The sequence below is a fragment of the Nannospalax galili genome, unplaced genomic scaffold (assembly GCF_000622305.1).
Source record: "Nannospalax galili isolate Female #2095 unplaced genomic scaffold, S.galili_v1.0 scaffold279, whole genome shotgun sequence".
Taxonomy (NCBI): Eukaryota; Metazoa; Chordata; class Mammalia; order Rodentia; family Spalacidae; genus Nannospalax; species Nannospalax galili.
The window spans coordinates 3,023,099-3,044,706 of record NW_008343971.1 but is presented as its reverse complement, the minus strand read 5'-3'; the positions used below and the strand labels follow the sequence as shown (position 1 = coordinate 3,044,706).

The 21,608-nt window shown below is 46.0% G+C and overlaps 1 protein-coding gene and 1 pseudogene across 1 annotated transcript; both read left to right on the top strand.

Annotated features, from left to right (window-relative positions):
• Window positions 1–861: 861 nt before the first annotated feature.
• On the top strand, window positions 862–2,174 carry LOC103739793 (annotated as a pseudogene).
• A 1,848-nt stretch (window positions 2,175–4,022) lies between these two features.
• On the top strand, window positions 4,023–21,084 carry Ggcx (gamma-glutamyl carboxylase). Its single transcript, XM_008840275.2, has 15 exons — window positions 4,023–4,223; window positions 4,484–4,654; window positions 6,692–6,850; window positions 7,340–7,505; window positions 11,434–11,512; window positions 12,564–12,670; window positions 14,687–14,850; window positions 15,376–15,641; window positions 16,330–16,461; window positions 17,129–17,280; window positions 17,739–17,908; window positions 18,101–18,231; window positions 18,734–18,881; window positions 19,044–19,239; window positions 19,576–21,084. The coding sequence occupies exons 1-15, from the start codon at window positions 4,181–4,183 to the stop codon at window positions 19,766–19,768; spliced, it is 2,277 nt and encodes a 758-aa protein (XP_008838497.1). The 5' UTR covers window positions 4,023–4,180; the 3' UTR covers window positions 19,769–21,084.
• Window positions 21,085–21,608: the final 524 nt, after the last annotated feature.

The window sequence follows — 21,608 nt, the reverse complement described above, 5'->3', positions numbered from 1 at the left end:
TTTTTCATAAAAATATGCAGTGCTCTTTAAAAAAGATCTCCACTTCATTTTAAAATACACTGTTTCCTACCAAAAAAAATTCAGTGCTAGGGATCAAATAGAACCTCACACATGCTAGACCAGTGATCTGCTATTGAGCTGCAAGTGTTATTTACATAAACACATAACTTTATTATTGTCTCTGAATAAATGAGTACACATATATGTGTGTGTTTGTATATATAATTTTGGGGTTTTTGTTGAGACAGGTTGGTTTGGGATTCATTATGATCCAAGGATGATTTTGAATTTCTAATCCTCCTGCTGGATGTAAGGAATTACAGGCTTGCACCACTATGCCTAGCATCAGTATGTTTTTTGGGTTTTTTGTTTTGTTTTGTTTTTGTTTTTTGGTCTCCCCATAGCCCCAGCTGTCCCTGGAACTCACTATGTAGACCAGGCTGGCCTTGAACTCACAGAGATCCGCCTGCCTCTGCCTCCCAAGTGCTGGGATTAAAGGTGTGTGCCACCACGTCTGGCCAGTATGTAATTTTTTAAATTTTATTTTAAAATCTTCTCAATTTAAAAATCTTCACAGTTGGGGCTGGACAGATGGCTCGGTAGTTAAGAACACTTGGTGCTCTTACCGAGGACCTGAATTCAATTCCTGACACCTGTGTCTGGCAACTCACAATTGTCTGTAACTCCAGTCCAGGGGATCTGACACCCTCTTCCTGACTTGGGCACCTGCACACATGCGGCACAGACAGCCATACAACACATATGCATAAATAAAAATAAAAAATCTTAAGCTCTTGCTCCCAGCTTCCTGCAGCCGGCCACGTCCGGCCGGCACTCTGCTCGGCTGACCTCGGTCATGGCATGGCCCTGAAATGACAATCAGCACCCCCACCTCAGCCCAAGAAGCCCCGACCTAGGGCTGCCCCAAAGCTGGCTGACTCGTCGGCCTCCCCGGGCTTGCAGAAGGGAGGAAAAAACAAGAAGCAATTGAACATATTGATGAAGTACAAAATGAAATAGACTTGATGAACAAGCCAGTGAAGAAATTTTGAAAGTAGAACAGAAATATAACAAACTCTGCCAACCATTTTTTCAGAAGAGCTCAGAATTGAACACCAAAATCCCAAATTGTGGGGTAACAACATTTGTCAACCATCCACAAGTGTCTGCGCTGCTTGGGGAGGAGGATGAAGAGGTGCTGCATTACTTGACCAGAGTTGAAGTGACAGAATTTGAAGATATAAAATCAGGTTACGGAACAGATTTTAAAAATTTTATTTATTATTTTTATTTTATATGTATAAGTGTATTGCCTGCGTGTATGTGAGTGCACCCGTGTCGTGCAATGCAGCGGCGGTCAGAAAGGGCTCCATATTCCCCTGGAACTGGAGTTAAGGATGGTTTGTAGCCACCATGTGGGTGCTGGGAATTGAACCCGGGTCCTCTGTAAGAGCAGTCAGCGCTTTTAACCACGGAGCCATCTCTCCAGCCCCCAGAATAGATTTTTTTTAATTTTTATTATTTTTATTTTTTATGTGCATGCATTTCCTGCATGTACCTGTGTTGTGCAATGCCCATGGAGGACAGAAGTGGCTGTTGGATCCCCTGGAACTGGAGCTATGGACAGTGTTAGCTGCCATGTGGGTGCTGGGATTCGAACCTGGGTCTTCTGCAAGAACAACCAGTATTCTTAACCACTGAGCCATCTCTCCAGTCCCAGAATAGATTTTTATTTTAATGAAAATCCTTACTTTGAAAATAAAGTTCTCTCCAAAGAATTTCATCTGGATGAGAGTGGTGATCCATCTTCAAAGTGCACTAAAATCAAATGGAAATCTGGAAAGGCTTTGATGAAACCCTCAAAATAAAGCCAGCAGGAAGAGGCAGCATGAAGAACCAGAGAGCTGCTTCACCTGGTTCACTGAGCATTCTGATGTAGGCGCAGATGAATTAGGAGAGGTCATCAAAGACATCTGGCCAAATCCCTTGCAGTACTACTTGGTTCCTGATATGGATGATGAAGGAGAAGGGGAAGATGATGATGATGATGATGAAGGGTTGGAAGACACTGATGAAGGATGAGGATGAGGGTGAAGATGAAGAAGGATGAGGATGAAGGTGAAGATGATGAAGATGATGATGGAGAGGAAGGAGAGGATGAAGGAGATGACTGAAAGAAAAGAACACTGATGGATTCCAACCTTCCTTTTTTTTTTTTCCTTTTTCTTTTTTAATTTCCTCCAGTCCCTGGGAGCACGTTGTAGTCTTCCCCCTCCCCCTGCCCCTCTTGTGCTCAGTCACCCTGTTTTTGAAGTCTCTTTTCTCAACATGATGGTTCTCAACATATTTGGGGGAAATAACCTTGAGCAGAGTTGAACAGGAAAAGAAGCTCCACTCTTCTGTTCTAAATTCATTTTGGTCCCTTGTCTCAAACTGTGGACTCGCCACCACCACCACCACCACCACCACCACCACCGTGCTCTGTGGGAAAAAAGAAAAACTTCCTGCTCCCTTGACTCTGCAGGAAGCTGAGGGTGCTGGGCCCCTGTGTAGTAGTGCATAGAATTCTAGCTTTTTTCCTCTTTTCTGTGTATATCGGGCTCAGAGATTACACTGTGTCTCTATGTGAATATGGACAGTTAGCATTTACCACCGTGTACCTGTCTACTCTTGTTTAATAAAAAGAAAAAAGTAAAAAAAAAAACCAAAAAACCAACCAAACCAAAAAAAACTTCAAAAAAATCTCTGTGTGTTCAAGGCCAGCCTGGTCTACATAGCAAGTTCCAGGTCAGTCAGTGCTACATAGTGAGACCCTGTCTCAAGAAAAACCTTCAAAGGTTTGTAACTCAGGAGCAGAGTGGTTGATTAGCATACTCCAGGTCTTGCGTTTGATCCCCAACATCACATACACACATAAAAATAAAGAAGCCAGGAGCACAGCCTATCATCCCAGTACTTGGAAGGTAGAAGCAGGAAGGTACATAGTTCAAGAAAATCTTTGAGTTTGACACCTGCCTGAACGACATTAGACAGGAAACAAAATAAAATAACAAAAATAAAAATTAGTTTCCTCTACTGCCAACAGTGTAGTGTCCGGATGTGAAAATGTTGGAAGAACCATTCACTGCAGGGAGATGCTTTTTCTTATTCTGCTGGCTAACCCCAGTGGAGAAAATTAGGTATTACAGCTGTGATTAAGAATCTTCTCTGACTTGGTCTGCTGGGCTCACTGCCTTTGCTCCTCGTCCCCTCTTTAGCTGGGCTATTCTATTCTCTCGCTGTTTTCAAACCTAGGGGTTTTGCAGGTACCGGCGGAAAAAAAATGAAAGGATTGTCGCACTCGCCTTAAGAAGAGGCTACTCTTGCACTTGCATCCTTAACTTGGCTTTCAACTTCTGCGGGGGTGGGGGTGGGGGTGGGGGTAGTCTGTCCTTTTGCGCCACTCGATTCCTTTATGCCAGGAAGACTATAGGGTTCTAATTGGCTTGGGTAAGGATACAAGGAAGTTAAGCAGTTTTGAATCTTAGCTCTGTCATCCCAACATTCCGGACGTTAAGGCAGGAAGAGCGCTACGAGGTCGAGGCTAGCCCTTTCTCAAAAAGAGATATCGGGGTTTGAGGATGTGATTGGCATCTCACCGCTTTTCAGTGCAAGGTTACCCACGCCTCTCGGAGCCTGAGCTGCTCAGCCCTAAGGCCTCCCCTGCCCAGTCCGGACTGGGCCCAGGGCCCTGGCTCCGCCCAGCTGATCGTCCCGCCCCAGGCCCCTCGTTCGACGCTCACGTCACCCCGCCCCAAAGCCCGGCTCGCCACCCTACCTCCCTGCCAGCTCCGCCTCCCCCCAGGACCCCTCCTTCGCCCCGCCCCTTTCTCTGCTCCATCCCTCGCCCCGCCCCGAGGCCGCTCCTTCCTCCCTCAGCCCCGCCCCTCCCAAGGCCCCGCCTCTGCTCCGCCCCCTTATTGGCCGTGCCCTCGCTCCGCCCTGCGGGGCCCCTCGCTCCACCCCCGACAGCAAGCTCCAACCTAGAGCGGCGGTTCCGGGCTGTTCACGACGGTGCCGGCGCTTTCTGGCCAGCCGCGCAGGTGCTGATGTGTCGAGGAGGCGGAGCCTAAGGCGACGAATCCTCCGGGTTCCAGATACCCAGAGTCAGCTGCAGTAGCCCACCAACCCTTGCGAAGTCATGCCTGTGCAAGGCGGCTCTGCTGGTGTCGCTGCCGGCCCAGGTAGCCTAAGGGCTGGCCTAGAGAAGAAGCTGGCCCCAGTGCGCGGGCGTCCGCTGGGAAGGGGCATGTTGAGAGAGATTGCAGCCTGTGTTGTGGAGTAGTTGGGGGGATATCCTGGAGGGCCTGCTCCCAGAAGCTGGCGGTAGTCGTGTCCAGGGGACTTGGGCGGAAACCCTAGGTTGTGGGGCTGCGGTTTCTTTGATTTGGGGAGGAGCCTATTTCATTCCTACGCACACATGGTCCCCGCTTCTTGGTTGTAGATAAAGTACGGAAAGACAACTCTGGACAGACCTCAGGACCCAGGCAGGGCAGCCGAATGGGGAAACTTTTGGGGTTTGAATGGGCAGATTTATCCAGCTGGCAGAATCTGGTGACTCTGCTTAATCGTCCAACGGATCCTGCAAATCTGGCTGTCTTTCGTTTTCTCTTTGGTGAGTACGCTTTCTGGGTCGAGGGGATTTTGGTTGGGGGTGAGAAAATGACAATCGGCTATTTCTTAATAGCTTCATAGACTTTTGCTCCCTTTTCCTTAGAAGCTCTAAGCTCAGCAGAAGTATTGATACAGTGAAAGAGTTCTTTGAAAGTTTAGATTCATGCCTGGCCTTGTTACCTTCTATTAGGATTTAGTGTCCAGAAGTGCTTTGATCAGAGGCTGTATCCATACATGGAGCAGAGGACAGGAGACCTTTGTGTGTGTGTGTACTCACATGCTGTGCTCACATAAATTCATGTGTGGGGGGTGCACATATGTGTCCAGGCATGTGGGAGCCAGAGGTTTATAATAATTGGGTGTCTTCTTGTCAGTCATTTTCTGCTTTTTGTTGTTGTTTTGAGATAGGGTCTCCCTGTAGCCCTTAGCTGGCCTGGAACTTGACCAGGCTGGCCTGTCTCACAGAGATCTGCCTGTCTTTGCCTCCCGAGTGTTAGATTAAAGGCGTGCACCACCATGCCTTGCCCCTCAACTTCCTTTGTTGAGGCTGGCTCTTTCCTGAACCTGGAGCTCACCAGTTGGGTTAGACTGCCTAGACTGCCAGCAAACCCCAGGGATCCTCTTGTCTTCACTTCCCCAACACTGAGAAGCCTAGCTGTTGTGCCTGGCTTTTTTACATAAGTGCTGGGGATCCAAATTTAGGTCCTTATATTTGGGGCAAGCACTTTGCTGACTGAGCCATTTCCTCAGCTCTTTTTGGCTTTTGAAATGGTCTCACTAGGTAGACCAGGCTGGCCTAGCCTTCAGCTTGGGCCATCTTCTTGCTTCGTGAATTCTGGGATTACAGACGCTATCATATCTGACAAGGAACCCATTTTGCATGTGGCACAAAATTGCTCGGCAGCTATGCTAAGCACTTTGGAGAAAGAGCAAGAGTAACATTTTGACTATGGCTTTCTGATCCAGAGCTTCCTAACTTAAATGCCACAGTTTGTGTTTGGACCAGGTTACAGATGTGTCAAGATATTACTTCTTTTAGCTCAGCAGTTTTCAGCTGGGACAATTTTGCTCCCAGGAAACATTTTTAGTTGTCATATCTTGGGGGGCGGGGGGAGGAGGAATAGGTGGCTGATGGCATCAGAATGGTCTAGGCGCCCTGTAATGAGCAGGGTAAACATCCCTACAGATAATTAACCAGAGTGGCTAATGCAACTGGTCCTGAGATTGAGAAACCCTGCCTTAACCCAAGCTGGCTTCTGGATCTGAATAGCCCATTCTGTTTAAGTGTGTTGACAAAATACCACTGGTTTCCTGGGTGTGTGTCAGGAGTCAAAAAGGTTAAAAGGTCTACCTAGAGCACTTTTTATATGTATTTTTATAACTGTGATTATGTGAGCCCTAACAGTTTCTATAGTGTTTTGCACATTTATTTAATCCTCTCTATAACCCTGTGAAATTTCTAAAAATATTTATTTGTATATCTGTGTGAGTATATATGCACCTAGGTATATAGGGGTGTGTGCATGCCTTTGAATGCCCACAAAGACCAGAAGAGGGTGTCCAATGTTCACCATCAGCCACCTATTCCTCTATAATAATCTGCCTATTCCTTTGAGTCAGGATTTCTCCCTGAGCCTGGGGCTTGCATTTTCTCTGCAGGTTGGAAGCCAGTAAACCCCAGTAACCCTCCTGTCCCTGCCTCCCTCAGAGCTGTGGTAATATGTGTGCCAGAAGAGAACAATGGACCCCCTGGAACTGGAGTTATCTACAGTTGTGAGCTGCCACGTGGGTGTTGGGAACCAAACCCAGGTCCTCTATAAGAGCAGCCAGTGCTCTTAACCCACTGACCGTCTCTCCAGCCCTTATTTTGATTTTCTGAAACAGGGTTTTTCTGTGTATTCCAGATTGGACTTGAACTCATAATGTAGCTCAGGCTGGCCTCCAACTCAAAGTTTGGAGCTGGGCATGCTTGAAGCTGTGTCCTGTTTCCTTAGTGAAGGCCTGAGAGTCATTTCGTCTCCCCCTGTTGCCTTCACAGCATTCTTGATGCTACTGGACATTCCCCAGGAACGGGGCCTTAGCTCCTTGGACCGAAAATACTTGGATGGGCTAGATGTGTGCCGTTTCCCCTTGCTGGATGGCTTGCGCCCATTGCCGCTTGACTGGATGTATCTTGTCTACACCATCATGTTTCTGGGTGAGGGGAACTGGGAGAATGTGGACTGGCCTGCCAGAAATTCACCAAAAGCATGCTGGTGAACAACTAAGGCCTTGGGTTCCTATGTCACTTCTGCTGTAATTCAGCTTCATGTTGTTACCTGTGTCATGTGAGCTGTGACCCCATAACTCTTCTTTTTAAAATATTAAGATAGCCGGGTGTGGTAGCACATGCCTTTAATCCCAGCACTTGGGAGGCAGAGGCGGGTGGATCTCTGTAAGTTTGAGGCCAGCCTGGTCTACATAGTGAGTTCCAGGCCAGCTGGGGCTACAGGGAGACCCTGTCTCAAAAAGACCAAAAACAACAACAACAAAAAGAATAAAATATTAAGATAATATTTAATTTTCATTTATTTCTACATGCTTATAAAATGCCTGATGACTTTTCTGAATCTCAGTCACAGCCTGTCCCAGGGAAGCTGGGTCTGTAGTGACTCTTTGACCTTTAATCCTCTCCTCAAAATCCCAGGGGCACTGGGTATGATGCTGGGCCTGTGCTACCGGATAAGCTGTGTGTTATTCCTGCTACCATACTGGTATGTGTTTCTCCTGGACAAGACATCGTGGAACAACCACTCCTATCTGTATGGTTTACTGGCCTTTCAGCTGACATTCATGGATGCAAACCACTATTGGTATGTGTCTCAGGAATTACAGGGGAAGGTGTATCTGGGTCAGGAAGCTTACCAGAGATAGGGGTCTGATGAAGTCCTAGAAATTGTCCCCGTAGACTTTTTTTTTAATGGGGGGAGGGATTGAGGTAGGTATTGCTCTATCTCCTGCTGGGCTTGAAGTCACTGTGTAATTCAGGCTAGCCTCAAACTTGTTATTCATCTCCTTTAGCCTCCTGAGTACCAAAATTACACGTTTGAGCTACCATGTCTGGCTCAGTAGGCATATTTGTAACTAAGTTTTTCAAATTATAGTTATGAGGTCATACTTTGACCTTAGACTTGGAGGAGTTGGTTCTCTCCTACCATATGGCTTTCAGGAATTGAGCTCAGGTCCTTGGGCTTGATGACGAGCACCATACCTGCTTAGCCATCTCACTGGCCCAACTTGGATGGAATTGGGAAGGGGAAGGACCAGCAAGTGGGGTGATTGTTGTGACAAAAAGCACAATGATTCCATCCAACCCCTTCGCTTTTTCCATATCTCTCCAGGTGCCTTGATCTATCCACTTCCTGTAACCCTCTTAGAAGAAGAGAAGACTAAAGGCAGACATAGCTGTTTTCAGATACTCCAGTGGTGCAAATTTGACTTTCTGTGTGTGAACCAGAGAGGCAGAGTTATAGCTTGAAGCAGAAGTTGCTGTGAGGCAGAGATGATATTAGATATTACCAGGATTACTCAACAGTGCTGTCCTAGGAGAAAGTAACGCGCCCTAGCTCTGGCCTAGGTGACCCTCTCTCAGGGGAGGTGGAGAAAGGATTTGGAGTCAGGGTGGCAAGGCAGACCTTAAGGAGATTCTTCCTATCATTAAGTGAGAAACAGATGTAGGACATCAGTAAGATAGATTAAGTTTCACCATTGATGCACATAGCATATTCTTTTGTAAAAACGTGTGTTATGTGTGAATGTGTACATACATGTGCTTAGGATTACTCAGAGCCTCCTGCATGCTAATCACCAGGATATATCCCTAACCCCTAGTACCCACTTTTGTCAGACTTCAAGCCTATTCAGGATGTTTAGCTTTGATGAGTATTGTGGCTCATATCTATAATCCCAGCATTTGGGAAGCTGAGGCAGGAGGATTGCTTTAAATGTGAAGCCAGCTTGGACTACATAGTGAGACTTTGTCTCAAAACAAGCAAAAATGAGGCCCTAGTGCCGTCCTCATTTTGTAGATGAAGAAAGTAAGACTTAGAGAAGTATAGTATTTGCCTAAGTTTACATAGCAGGTAAAAAACAAATGAGACTCCAGGTGTACTTGACTGCAGTCCAGTGCTCTTGACCACAGTGTAAGCCACCTTTTCCCAAACTTCTTGAAAACCTGCTTGGTTTCTGCCTCCCCAAGACTGGGGAGTAGTAGCCTGGATTTCTCAGTTCTCTCCCAGGATAAGAGTTAAAAGCAGGACGCCAGGTGTGGTGGCACGTGCCTTTAATCCCAGCCCTCGGGAGGCAGAGGCAGGTGGATCTCTGCAAGATCGAGGCCAAAGTGGTTCACATCATGATTTCCAGGTGGGCTGTGATTAGGGAGCCCCTGCCAAAAAACAATCAACAACAACAACAAAAGATTTAAAAGCAGGGGCCCTCTAGCACTGGATCCGGTCAGCCTGTTCTATAAATGTTAATTAAATTGTGTATTATTTTGCTATGGTACTTTGAGTTTATTTTTCATCCCCCCCCCCCCCCCCCGTCAATTGGGGAATCAGACCCAGGGCCTTGCACACAGTAGGCAAATGCTCAGTCCCTGAACTACATTCCCATTGCTAAATATGCTGGTACACACCTTTAATACCAGCACTGGGGAGGCAGAAGAGGATTATAGCCTGAATTACAGAGTAAGTTCCAGGCCAGCCTGGGCTACAGAATAAGACTCTGTCTCAAAAAAAACCACAACAAAAAAGATACTGCACTGTGTATGTATGTGTATATACCTTTATATTTATTTTGAGACAGGGCCTCACTGACTGGCTGACCCAGAATTCGCTATGTGACCAGGTTGACTTGAACTCACAGAGATCCCTCTGCCTCTGCCAAGTGCTGGGATTAGAGGTGTGTCCCATCATGCCTGCCCTAAATTTTTAAAATTTTATTTATTATTGTATGGGGTGAGGGGGACACCTGATATGAGGAAGGGGGCATGTGTGTCATGGCACATGTGGAGGTCAGAGGACATCCCACTTTACCTGGGTTCCAAGAGTCGAACTCTGGCTATGAGGCTTACCCAGGAGGTACCTTTTACTGACTGAGCCATCTCACCAACTCACACCTTTAGATTTGCAAATACTCTCTCAAATTCATTCCTCTGTCATTTCTATTATATCTTTATAGCTTTTGTTTTTATCCTGATCAGATTCATTAGGACAAACTCAAGTGTGAGGTACAGAAAACATTGAACTGTGTGTGTGTATGTGTGTGTTTGTGTGTGTATGTGTTATCTGTATAACAGGCTTGCTTCAAACTTGGTGGTAATTCTTGCCTCTGTCTCCTAGATACTGAGATTATAGGCATGTACTGGCATGCCCAGTTACACTGAATTTTTTGTTATTGTAATTTACTATATAGACACTCTCTGACTTACAGTTGAAATTAATGGATTTTTTGTTTGTTTGTTTTTGTTGAGACAGAGTCTCATATATCCCTGACTGGCCTTGAACTCACAGAGATCCACCTGGATTAAAGGCAGATGCTACCATGCTCAGTTAACTTAGTGGGGTTTTTTCGGGGGGGGGCGTGTCTTTTTGAGACAGGGTCTCCCTGCAGCCCCAGCTGTCCTGGAACTCACTGTGTAGACACGCCCAGCCTTAGTGTTTTTTGACATCATGATTATGTGTGAGCATACTGGTATAACTGTTTTGTTACTCGCTCTTGGTAGAGTATCCAATAAAATATTCAACCCTTGGGGCTGGAGAGATGGCTCAGCAGCAGTTAAGAGCACTGACTGCTTTGCAGAAAACCTGGGTTTGATTCTCAGTGCCCATATGGCAGCTAACAACTGTCCCTAACTCCAGTTCCAAGGAATCAGTCACCCTCTTCTGACCTCTGTGGGCATTACACAACACAGGTGCATTGATACACATGCAGGGAATACACTCCTACACATATAAATATTTTTAAAAATATTCAACCCTTTATTATAAAATAGGCTTTTGTGTTGGGTGATTTTGCCCAACTGTAGGCTATTGTAAGTGTTCTGAGCACATTTAATACAGGGTAGGACATGTTATATGCAGTTGGATATGTGTATTAAATTTTCAGGGCTGGAGAGATGACTCAATGGTTAAGAGCACTGGTTGCTCTTGCAGAGAACTGGGTTCAATTCCCAGCACCCACATGGCAGCTAACAACCGCCTATAACTTTAGTTCCAGAGGACTCTGATGCCCTCTTCTGACCTCTGAGGGCATTGCATGACACGGGTACACTAACATACGTGCAGGCATTACATTTATATACATTAAAAAAAATACATTTTCAGCCTAAAGTTATTTTCAGTGTATGATAGTTTATTGTGGGGTAATTTCATAAGCCACAGAACATCTGCAGCAATACTCTTTTATGATCTTAATAGTAATTACCATTACAATGTACTCATATTGCCAAGCATGGTAGTACACTCCTGTAATCCCAGCACTTGTGTGGTAGAGGCAGGAATGTCAGGAACTCAAGGCCAGCCTCAGCTACCCAGTGAGTTTGAGGCCAACCTGTGATATGAGACCCTTTCTCAACATTACCTCCTCCCAAAATTTATTCATATGTTTCAAAAGGATCTTAGCCCAGAGGATCAGGGAAGGCAGGAGAACTGTTTCTGAGATAGATAGTAGCGTCATAATGTAAGGATGGGGATGTGGCTGGACTAAGAGGCCCTTCCTTCATGTTTACTTCCTTTCATGTAGGTCTGTGGATGGCCTGCTGAATGCCCAAAAGAGGAATGCCCATGTGCCCCTTTGGAACTATACAGTACTGCGTGGCCAGGTATAGGATTTTGTGTGTATACGTGTGTGTGCATGTGCCATGGTGTACACGTAGAGGTCAGAGGACAACCTTAAATGCCAGTCTTTACCTTATACCTTGTTGAATAGCTCACAACTGCATATATCAGGCCAGTTGGCCCACAACTTCTGGGTATTTTCCTGTCTTTGCCTCCTGTCTCACTGGGATTATAGGCATGCCACACCACACCATGCCTGACTTTACATTAATTCTGGGGATTAGAGCTCAGGTCTTCATGCATTTGCAGCATTTTACCACTCTGAGCCATCTCCCCAGCCCAGGTATAGGATTTTAAGACAGAGAGATACTCTTTGTGATCTGTTTGTGGCCTTCTCCTCTACCTCCCCGGATTATTATTGTTGTTGTTATTTTCTTGTGTGAGTTTGAGTATGGGTGTGTGCCACCGTGCGTATGTGGAGATCAGAGGACAAGTTTCAGGAGTTGGTTCTCTCCTGCTTTGCTGAGGAAGGGTCTCCTTGTTGTTTCTGCCCTGCTGCATACTCCAGACTAGATGGCCCATAGGCTTCTGGGTAATTCTCCTGGGCGAGCTCCTGTTTTTGCATCTGTTTCACACTGTAGGCATGATTACAGATGCACACTACCACATCTGGCTTTTCCTATGGGTTCTGGGGATTGAACTCAGGTTGTCAGGCTTGAGCTTTTATCTACTGAACCTCTTGCCAGCCCTGGATTATTCCTTTAGCTGGAAACCTAGATGGGCCTTTGCATTTTCTCCAGTTCCCTAAACTCACCCAATCATGGAAGGAGTGAATAGTGCCTTGTCTATGCTGGATTAGAAACCTGAGAGAATCATGTCTATGCTTCTTGACTTCCCTCTTCCTGCCTAATCTGCCTGGCCTAGGTAGAATGCTAAAAAAAAACCCCAAACACTTGTTGCATGTGTAACTGAAATGAGTAGTTAGAGGATCTGTTCTTTCTTGGACCTTGGGTGGGCTGAGACCAGAACTTCATTCGTGATCATCTACAGAAAACAAGGTTTGCTTGACATTCAGGCTGCATTTTGTATTTACAGATCTTCATTGTGTATTTCATTGCGGGTGTGAAAAAGCTGGATGCAGACTGGGTCGAAGGCTACTCCATGGAACACTTGTCCCGGCATTGGCTCTTCAGTCCCTTCAAGTGAGTGAAGTCAGGGTAGAGATCTTGGGACACATGTACAGAGTGGGTGATTCATGTCCATCGGGGACACATGTACAGAGTGGGTGATTCATGTCCATCGGGTCTACATAATGTCTGCTGGAATTTACCTCATGCCATCCTCTGTCTACTCATTTCCCTAGTCAGCCACATTTAGAAGAGCGAGACCCAATGGTCTCTAGGAGACTCCCTTGTACAGATAGTTAAAAAAGAAAAAAAGAAAAAAAAAGGGGGCTGGAGAGATGGCTCAGTGGTTAAGAACACTGATTGTTCTTGCAGAAGACCTGGGTTCAAATCCCAGCATCCATGTGGCAGCTAACAACTGTCCATAACTCCAGTTCCAGGGGATCCAACAACCTCTTCTGTCCTCCTCAGGCTTCGCACGTCACGGGTGCACTTACCTACACGCAGGCAATACACGCATACACATAAAATAAATATTTAAAAAAAAGAGAGACGATCCAAAATCAGGTAACTTGCTAAATGAACCAGTACCCCAGCAGTTACCTTGGGTGGTATTGGGAGCTGCTTGTATCCTTGCCCTGATGCCCTAGTCTCTTATTATTTTATTATTTATTTTATTTTTGGCAGTATTGGAGATTAGACCTAGGGTCTCATCATTTGAAGCAAGTGCCCCAGCATTGACCTCAGTCTTTGTGCTTTGGAGACAGGATCTCACTATGTACCCCTGGCTAACCTAGAACTTGCTACGTAGACCAGGCTGGCCTTGAACTCATAGATCCTCCTGTCTCTGCCTCCTGAGTGCTGAGATTAAAGTGCTGGAATTCAAGATGTGCGCCCAGCCTGACTTCAGTCTCTTGTAAGAGCTCCTCAGACAGTGTGGTAAAGATAGGTAGTGCTGTTCCTGCTCTGCCAAAACCATTATTATCAGCTATAAAACAGAAGCTCACCAGTGGTTTTTCTCTTCCTCCTATTTCTCCAACTTTGCTTCTTTTTCTCTATTTCACATTTTCTGTAGTTTGACTTGCTAGTCAAGAAGTCATCTTTTAAAAAATTACTTTTTAAAATATTTATGTGTGTGGGGGGGAGGTATGTAGACACACATATGCCATGGCATATGTGTGGAGGTCAGAGGACAACTTGCAGGAGTTGGTTTTCTCCTATCATTTGGATCCCAGTGATCAAAGCAGGTCATCAGCATCAGGCTCAGTGGCAAGCACCTTCACTCACTGAGCCAATTTGTTCCTTTTTTTTTTTTTTTTTTTGATAGGGTCTTATATAGCCAAGGCTGCCCTCAAACTCCCTGAGAATGACCTTGAACTTCCTGATCTTCATGCTGGGATTACAGATATGTATTGCCACACCCACTCAGTTTTATGTGGTGCCAGAATCAAACTCAGGCCTTCATGCCTGGTAGGCAAGCACTCTACCAACTGAGCTGCATTCCCAGCCCAAGGCTTCACCTTTTAATATTTCTTCTCATTTATGACTTTCCATGAAGATCCCTACAGTTTTGGGGGTTTTTGTTTGTTTTTGGTTTTTTGAGACACGGCTTCCCTATAGCTCAGCTGGCCTGGAACTCACTATCTAGGCCAGGCTGGCCTTGGACTCACAGAGATCTGCCTGCCTTTCCTTTTCTAAGTGCTAGGATTAATGACTTATACCAGCATGCCCAGCTTTTTTTTTCAATTAAAAAAATTTTATTTTATGTGTATGAGCGTTTTGCCTGTTTGTATGTAAGTGTACTCGTGAGCAGTGCCCACAGAAGCCAGAAGAGGGTACTGGATCTCCTGTAGTTCTAAGTGGAGTTGCTAATGGTGTAAGCCGCCATGTAGGTGCTGGGAACTGAACCTAGGTCCTCTACAAGCACAGTCAGTGCATGCTCTTAACCTCTGAGCCATCTCTCCAACTCCTCCAGTATACTTCTCAATCAAATTTTATCCTAGGAGATACCAGTGGGGTATACACAGAGATAATAGGCTGTGATTCCTGGGTTACCCAGTTGGCTGGCCCTGGACTTTGTCCCTGTGTCTGCAGACTAGTGTTGTCCGAAGAACTGACTAGCCTACTTGTGGTGCATTGGTGTGGACTGCTTCTTGACCTCTCAGCTGGTTTCCTGCTCTTCTTTGATGCCTCGAGATCCATTGGCCTCCTCTTCGTGTCCTACTTCCACTGCATGAATTCACAGCTCTTCAGCATTGGTTAGTACCTATAGCCTGGTAGGAAACAGCAACCAGGGGACTGTGGGGAGCTACTTGAGAGCTGCATTGTCTGCAGCTGGGAGATGGTGGGTGTAGGAACTAAATTGACCCCAATCTAGTCATTGGGAATAAATAAGAATGAGAGGATTGGGACCTCTGGGGACAGTATGTTGCATAGAGTCATCTCTGGGAACTACAAGTTAAGCAGTTCTTTGAGGGGCCAGGGATGTAATGTAGTTGTTAGGGTGCTTCCTTAGCATGCATGAAGTCCTGTGTTTTGATTCCCAGCACCTGATAAAACTGGGTGTGGTAATATGTACCTGTAATCCCAGAACTCAGGAGGTGTAGGGAGGATGATCAGGTTATTCTGACTATATATTGAGTCCAAGGCCAGCCTGAGTTACATGAGACTGTGTCTCAAAAAAAGAAAAACCAAACTTTAAGTGGACTGTCTTCTATTTGCTTCATAGGGAAGGCAGTTGAGGGAGCCTGACAAACTGACATATTTTCTCCCTTCTTTCCTAGGTATGTTTCCCTATGTCATGCTGGCCAGCAGCCCTCTCTTCTGTTCCCATGAATGGCCTCGGAAACTAGTATCCCGTTGCCCCAAAAGTCTGCAAGAGCTGCTGCCCCTCAAAGCTTCCCCCCGGCCCAGTGCTTCCTGTGTGTATAAGAGGAGCCAGGCCAAAGGTGGCCAGAAGCCAGGCCTTCGTCACCAACTTGGAACTGTCTTCACCCTGTTCTACCTCCTGGAGCAGCTCTTCCTGCCCTATTCCCATTTCCTCACCCAGGTTTGTAGTAGTAAATGACACATGCTACCAGGGCTGGGCTTGGAAAGTGGCAGAGATGGTGCTATTTGGGAAAGAAGGAGCTGGTTTTGTAGCTCTTTCTTGTCCTTTTGGTTTTGAGCCTGAGTCTTTAATATCTGCACCATCTCTCTAGCCCTGAAGCCCTTTTTTAAAAAAGAAATTTTATTTGTGCTGGGTGTGATGGTGCATGCCTTTAATCCCAGCACTCGGGAGACAAAGGCAGAACTCTGAGTTCAAGGCCAGCCTGGTCAATTTTATATGTATGAGTGTATTGCCTATATGTATCACCTGTGTCATGGAATGCTGGTAGAGGTCAGAAGAGGGCATCAGATTCCCCTGGAACTGGAGTTATGAATGGTTGTTAGACATGTAGGTGCTGGTAACTAAACTTGGGTCCTCTGAAAGAGCAGCAAGTGCTCTTATTTTTGTCTTATTGAGACAGGGTCTCCCTGTAACTTCAGCTGGCCTGGAATTCAATATGTAGACCAGGCTGGCCTCCATCTTTGAGATCTACCTGCCTCTGCCTCCCAAGTGCTGAGATTAAAGGCATGCACCACCATGCCTGGTGCAGCTAGTGCTCTTAACCGCTGAGCTATCTCTCCAACCCCCTGTAGCCCTTTCTTGGAGGATGAGATTGGTTTGAGCTGATCCCTCTGCTCTGCCTTTCCAGGGTTACAACAACTGGACAAATGGACTGTATGGCTATTCGTGGGACATGATGGTGCACTCTCGCTCCCACCAGCATGTCAAGATCACCTACCGTGATGGCCTTACTGGCGAGCTGGGCTACCTTAACCCTGGGGTGAGATGTCTGGTATTGGGAGTTCACTGTTCTTCAGAGCACCTTTGAGGTTTGGAGTCTGATTTGGTCCTACACACAAAAGCCAAATGGAACCTGCTTTTTTTCCCCTTTTTTGGTACTAGGGAGATTGAACCCACTGCCTGGTACATGTTAAGCACATACTCTACCATTAAGCTACATCCCCATCCCTGAGCCTTTAGTAACTTTTGTTATGTTTGTTTGTGTAGGTGTATGTATGTCACAGCACACCTGTGGAGGTCAGTAGACAACTTTGTGGAGTCAGTAGAAACCTTTATGTGCGTTCCAAATTGAACTCAGGTTGTCAGGCTTGCTGGCAGGTGCATTCACTTAGCCATCTTGCCTACCCTGATTTTCCATTTTCAGACAGGGTCTTTTTGTATAGCTCAGGCTGTCTTTGAACTTGTGGAAATTCTGTTTTAACCACCATGCCTGATGCTAAACTTTTAGATAGAAAAAAAAATTGTAATTTTTCTGAATTGAGATATTAGCAAAGGTAAGTACCATTAACTCAGTAATGAAAACTTAAGTTGTGATTTTTTTTTTTTTCTGGCCAAATTAGGCAGTAGCAGAGATCTTTGTGCATTGGCAGTGCGTGTCTTGGAAGCTAACAGTGATGAAGTGGGACTAACATGGGGGTTTGGGGCAGGTATTCACACAGAGTCGGCGCTGGAAGGATCATGCAGACATGCTGAAGCAATATGCCACTTGCCTGAGCCTCCTGCTTCCCAAGTACAATGTCACTGAGCCCCAGATCTTCTTTGATATCTGGGTCTCCATCAATGACCGCTTCCAGCAGAGGTGGGCAAGGGGAGCAGAGACAGGGACAAAGTAAAGCCCAGCTCTTTTTGCCAAGATGAATAGCTCATATTCCCCCCATGTCTTGCTTTTTTAAAAGGCTGTCCTCAGTCTAGTGCATGTCTGGGTTGATCTGGTTGTGGGCATAGCTGGTTGTGTCCAATAGGGGGCACCATCATCCAAGAGGAAAGTAACTGACTTGTTCTTTTAGACACTGTTAACACAATGCCTTCTTCTCAGGTGGCTACTAACCCCCATTCTATCTCGTGCTCCAGAATTTCTTTCCCCTTCTCTCCACCTCTCCACCATGGACTGGGAATAACATGCTGGCTGATACCGGGCATTTTTCCTTTTGGGAAATCCTATTCCCTCTCTATGGGTACAGTGATGAAAGGAACAGAACCAGAAATCTGGTGGGTGGGTGGCCGTTGCCTCCTTGGAACATGGTTTTCTTTCCCAAGGCTTTTTGACCCTCGTGTGGACATTGTGCAGGCTGTCTGGTCTCCCTTCCAGCGCACACCTTGGGTGCAGCCACTCTTGATGGATCTATCTCCCTGGAGGACCAAGTTACAGGAAATTAAGAGCAGTCTGGACAACCACACTGAGGTGGTCTTCATTGCAGATTTCCCTGGTATGGAGGAAAGTGAAGAGATTTTGCTGTCTTTCCTTGGCTTCCTTGACCAGGAATATTGCATATGATGGGGTAGGGAGGCAACTCTGGGGGTGGTGGTGGTGAAGGTATGATGTCTCTGTTCTGGTGGGATGGAGTGGCATAGGAATGGGCTATAATAGGTGGGATGGTGAACTCTGTTGCCCCTGGCAGGGCTTCATCTAGAGAATTTTGTGAGTGAAGACCTGGGCAATACTAGCATCCAACTGCTTCGGGGAGCAGTAACTGTGGAATTGGTGGCAGAACAAAAGAACCAGACTCTTCAAGAGGGAGAAAAAATGCAGGTATTTTGCTAGGCTTAGTGGCAGAGGCTGGGGACTATAGCTCAGTGGTAGGTACTTGCTTAGCATGCATGAGGCCCTGGGTTCAATCGCTAGTACCACAAAAGAAATGTTTTTAAAGTGGCATAATGTTTAGGTGAGCAAAGTTCATTTATTATAGACCAGAAATGCTTTGCCAGAGTAGTAATGTAGTAGAGGCCCTAACAGCAAGGGTTTCAGCCAGATGTGGTGGCAAGTGCTTCTAAGCTCTGCATCTGGGAGGTTAGGCAGGAAAATTGAGAATTCTAGTCCAGCCTGGGCTGCAGTGAGACCTGAACTAAAAAACAAAACACTGGGTGTTGCGGGGGTGTATCCAGGACCTCTGGGGCTGTGGAACAGTATTATTCAGATTTCAGACTTCAGATTCCAAGACATAGGAGAAAAAAGGTGCCAGGAGGGTTAAAGGAGGGAGGCCATAGTCTGGCTAGGGAAAGGTTAGGGTAAAATATCTTTCTTACCCCATCAGTTGCCTGCGGGTGAGTACCATAAAGTGTATACCATATCATCCACTCCTTCCTGCTATATGTACGTCTATGTCAACACTACAGAGGTCGCACTGGAGCAAGACCTGGCATATCTGCAGGAATTGAAGGAGAAGGTGGAGAATGGAAGTGGTAAGTTCATGAAGATTTGGACTGTGCTAGCACCTGATTGTAGGAAGTCAGGGTTATGAAGACCTAGCCATTAAAGGATCTAGCCCACTGAAACCTCTAATGATGGAAATGGACTTCTAAAGGAGAAAGTGGTCCATCTCATTCCTTTTGCTGTCTTGGCAGAAACAGGGCCTCTACCTCTAGAACTGCAGCCTCTTTTGGAAGGGGAAGTAAAAGGGGGCCCTGAGCCAATACCTCTGGTTCAGACATTTCTAAGACGGCAGCGAAAGCTTCAAGAGATTGAACGCCGGCGAAATAGCCCTTTCCACGAGCGGCTCTTCCGCTTCTTGCTACGAAAGCTGTATGTCTTCCGCCGCAGGTGAGTTTCACCTTACCTGCTGAATATCTGTCATTGCTATCAGGTGTTTGCAAGTTTGGTAGCTATTCACTGGTGAGGGTAACTAACAGTAGAGACTCCTGGAAATCTTTAACCGCTCAATCCTCCTCTCCCCGATTCTAATGTCCCTGTGGTTATTCCTACCATACCCTGGAATCTTCTGTAGAACTGTCCAAAGAGTAGGATAGCCTTGCATTTGGGATGTGGAGAGTTACAAGGCATATTGCCTGGGTAAGTGGGTCTAAGAGCAGGTGTTTCTCAGGGCTTTTTATTCTGTTCAAACGTGAATTTGGATTGGGTGCTTTTTTCATTTTTCAGCTTCCTGATGACTCGTATTTCACTTCGAAATCTGCTACTGGGCCGTCCTTCCCTAGAGCAGCTAGCCCAAGAAGTGACCTATGCAAACTTGCGACCATTTGAGCCAGATGGGGAGCTGAGTACTTCAAACACAGACTCTTCAAATTCTAATCCTCCTGAGCCAGATTCTGAACATGTCCACTCTGAGTTGTGAACGGAGTCCAGATATTCTGTGCAGAAATGGAGGCCTTCAATCACAGGCTCACTATGCACATTATTTTTAATTTTTAATTTTTGGTCTTTTTGAGACGGTCTCCCTGTAGCCCCAGCTGTCCTGGAACTCACTATGTAGACCAGGCTGGCCTTGAACTCAACAGAGATCCGCCTGCCTCTGCCTCCTGAGTGCTGGGACTAAAGGCATGTGCCACCACGCCCGGCCATTTTTTTTAAAACTTAATCTTGGTCTTGAGATAAGGTTTTCCTGAAGGCACAAGTGGCCTGGGAACTGGCTGCGTAGACCAGGCTGGCCTCTCGAGTGCTGGGATTAAAGGCATGCACTGCCACACATGGCTCATCACTAGCGATTTTGAATCAGAATAGCACTACTAAGTTAGTAAGTACCTGCTCCCTGAATACTTATTCAGTACCTTTAGTAAGTACCTGCTCCCTGAATAATGGCGTCACTCTTCTTTGACTAAGTCATGGGCTCGATTCTTACCTTTTCCTTAATCAAGTCTATCTCCTCCATATTCAGCCTATTTCCATCTCTACTACCTATTCCTTCAGCCTTCATGCTAGACTCTAGTAGGGCTAGACCAAGGGAGGGCCATTTTTTAGTTGTATAGGTTGGGCCTAAGAATGGTGAACAGAAAAATCACTCTAATTCATACACGGCATTGTATATAGGCTACTGGTGGCCATGGCACAGGTCTCTGGTCACTCTAACAGGGAAAACACTCGTTTACATTCCTCTTGTAGATCTTCTTACAGTAACACTACACTATGAAATATATATACGTTGGCACTATGTCCTTTTTAAGTTGTTCTCCTTGTTCCCCTAACCCTGTTTCCTTGATTGGCGAGGTCTTTCGAGTTGGGAAGGATGTCTTACAAACTGTGTAGTGCTGGAGATCGAAGCCAAGCCTCGTGCACGGAGGCTGCTTCCATGTTGACTCCTTCCCCAAAATGTTGAGGTGAAGAAGGCAAAGATGTATTAATTACTGGTTAGGAAGAGCTGTTCTGGACCTCAATTGAGGACTTGCCTAGCATGCAGCAAGACCTGCGTTCAATCCCCTGCACCATATGAGACACAATGGTGCACAACTGTAGTTCATCGTCTGGGAGATTGGGGGAAGAGGGGCGCCGTTCAATAAAGAGCAATGTTAATATTGGCAGAGGAAGTGGGGCCTGCAAGTACAGCTGTTGTGGAAATAGGCTGCCAAATGTCTTTCAGCCAAGAGGCGTTAGTATTAATCTTACCTCCTCAGTACAGGGTTGTTATTGTCACCTATTAAACCCTTAGAAAAAGAAGTTTCCTTTCAGTGTGCATAATTTGTAATTCACTTTCTCCAACTATCTACATCATGCTTGCCAAGCGTTTACTTACTTCACACCCTGCTTTTGTGCCTTTGTTTCAGATCTCTGGCCTGGTTAATGTTCATGCATCCAACTGTTATTTCTAAGATATATTTTACTTCCAAGGCTAGGCAGACCTTTGCCCTGAGTCACCATAGTTTTACTGATGTCTAAGCCTCAAACTTGCAGCCCTTCCCACCATTTGCTGGGATCACCAGTACCACATCCAGCTTAGCAATAGTAACCACATAGTCCAAATTGGCTTTAAACTCATAGTTCTCAGCTTCCCAAATGCTGGCATCTCAGGCCAAAACCAATACAGCAGTTGAAATTTTAATGCTGTCCTGCCATTTAAGTGGCATTCATCTACTCTCATCTACTCATGTCTTATCTTTGTTACTCAAAAAACACTCAAGACGTAGCCTGGGCTGGGCCTCCTGGAGCACTGGGATTACGAACAGGAGCCAAAATTAGGTTTT

Coding starts and splice junctions, on each gene's coding strand:
- Ggcx (XM_008840275.2), top strand. CDS start 4,181: ATGCCTGTGCAAGGCGGCTCTGCTGGTGTCGCTGCCGGCCCAG. Junction 4,224..4,483: donor TGGTGTCGCTGCCGGCCCAG/GTAGCCTAAGGG, acceptor TCTTGGTTGTAG/ATAAAGTACGGAAAGACAAC. Junction 14,851..15,375: donor TTCACAGCTCTTCAGCATTG/GTTAGTACCTAT, acceptor CTTCTTTCCTAG/GTATGTTTCCCTATGTCATG.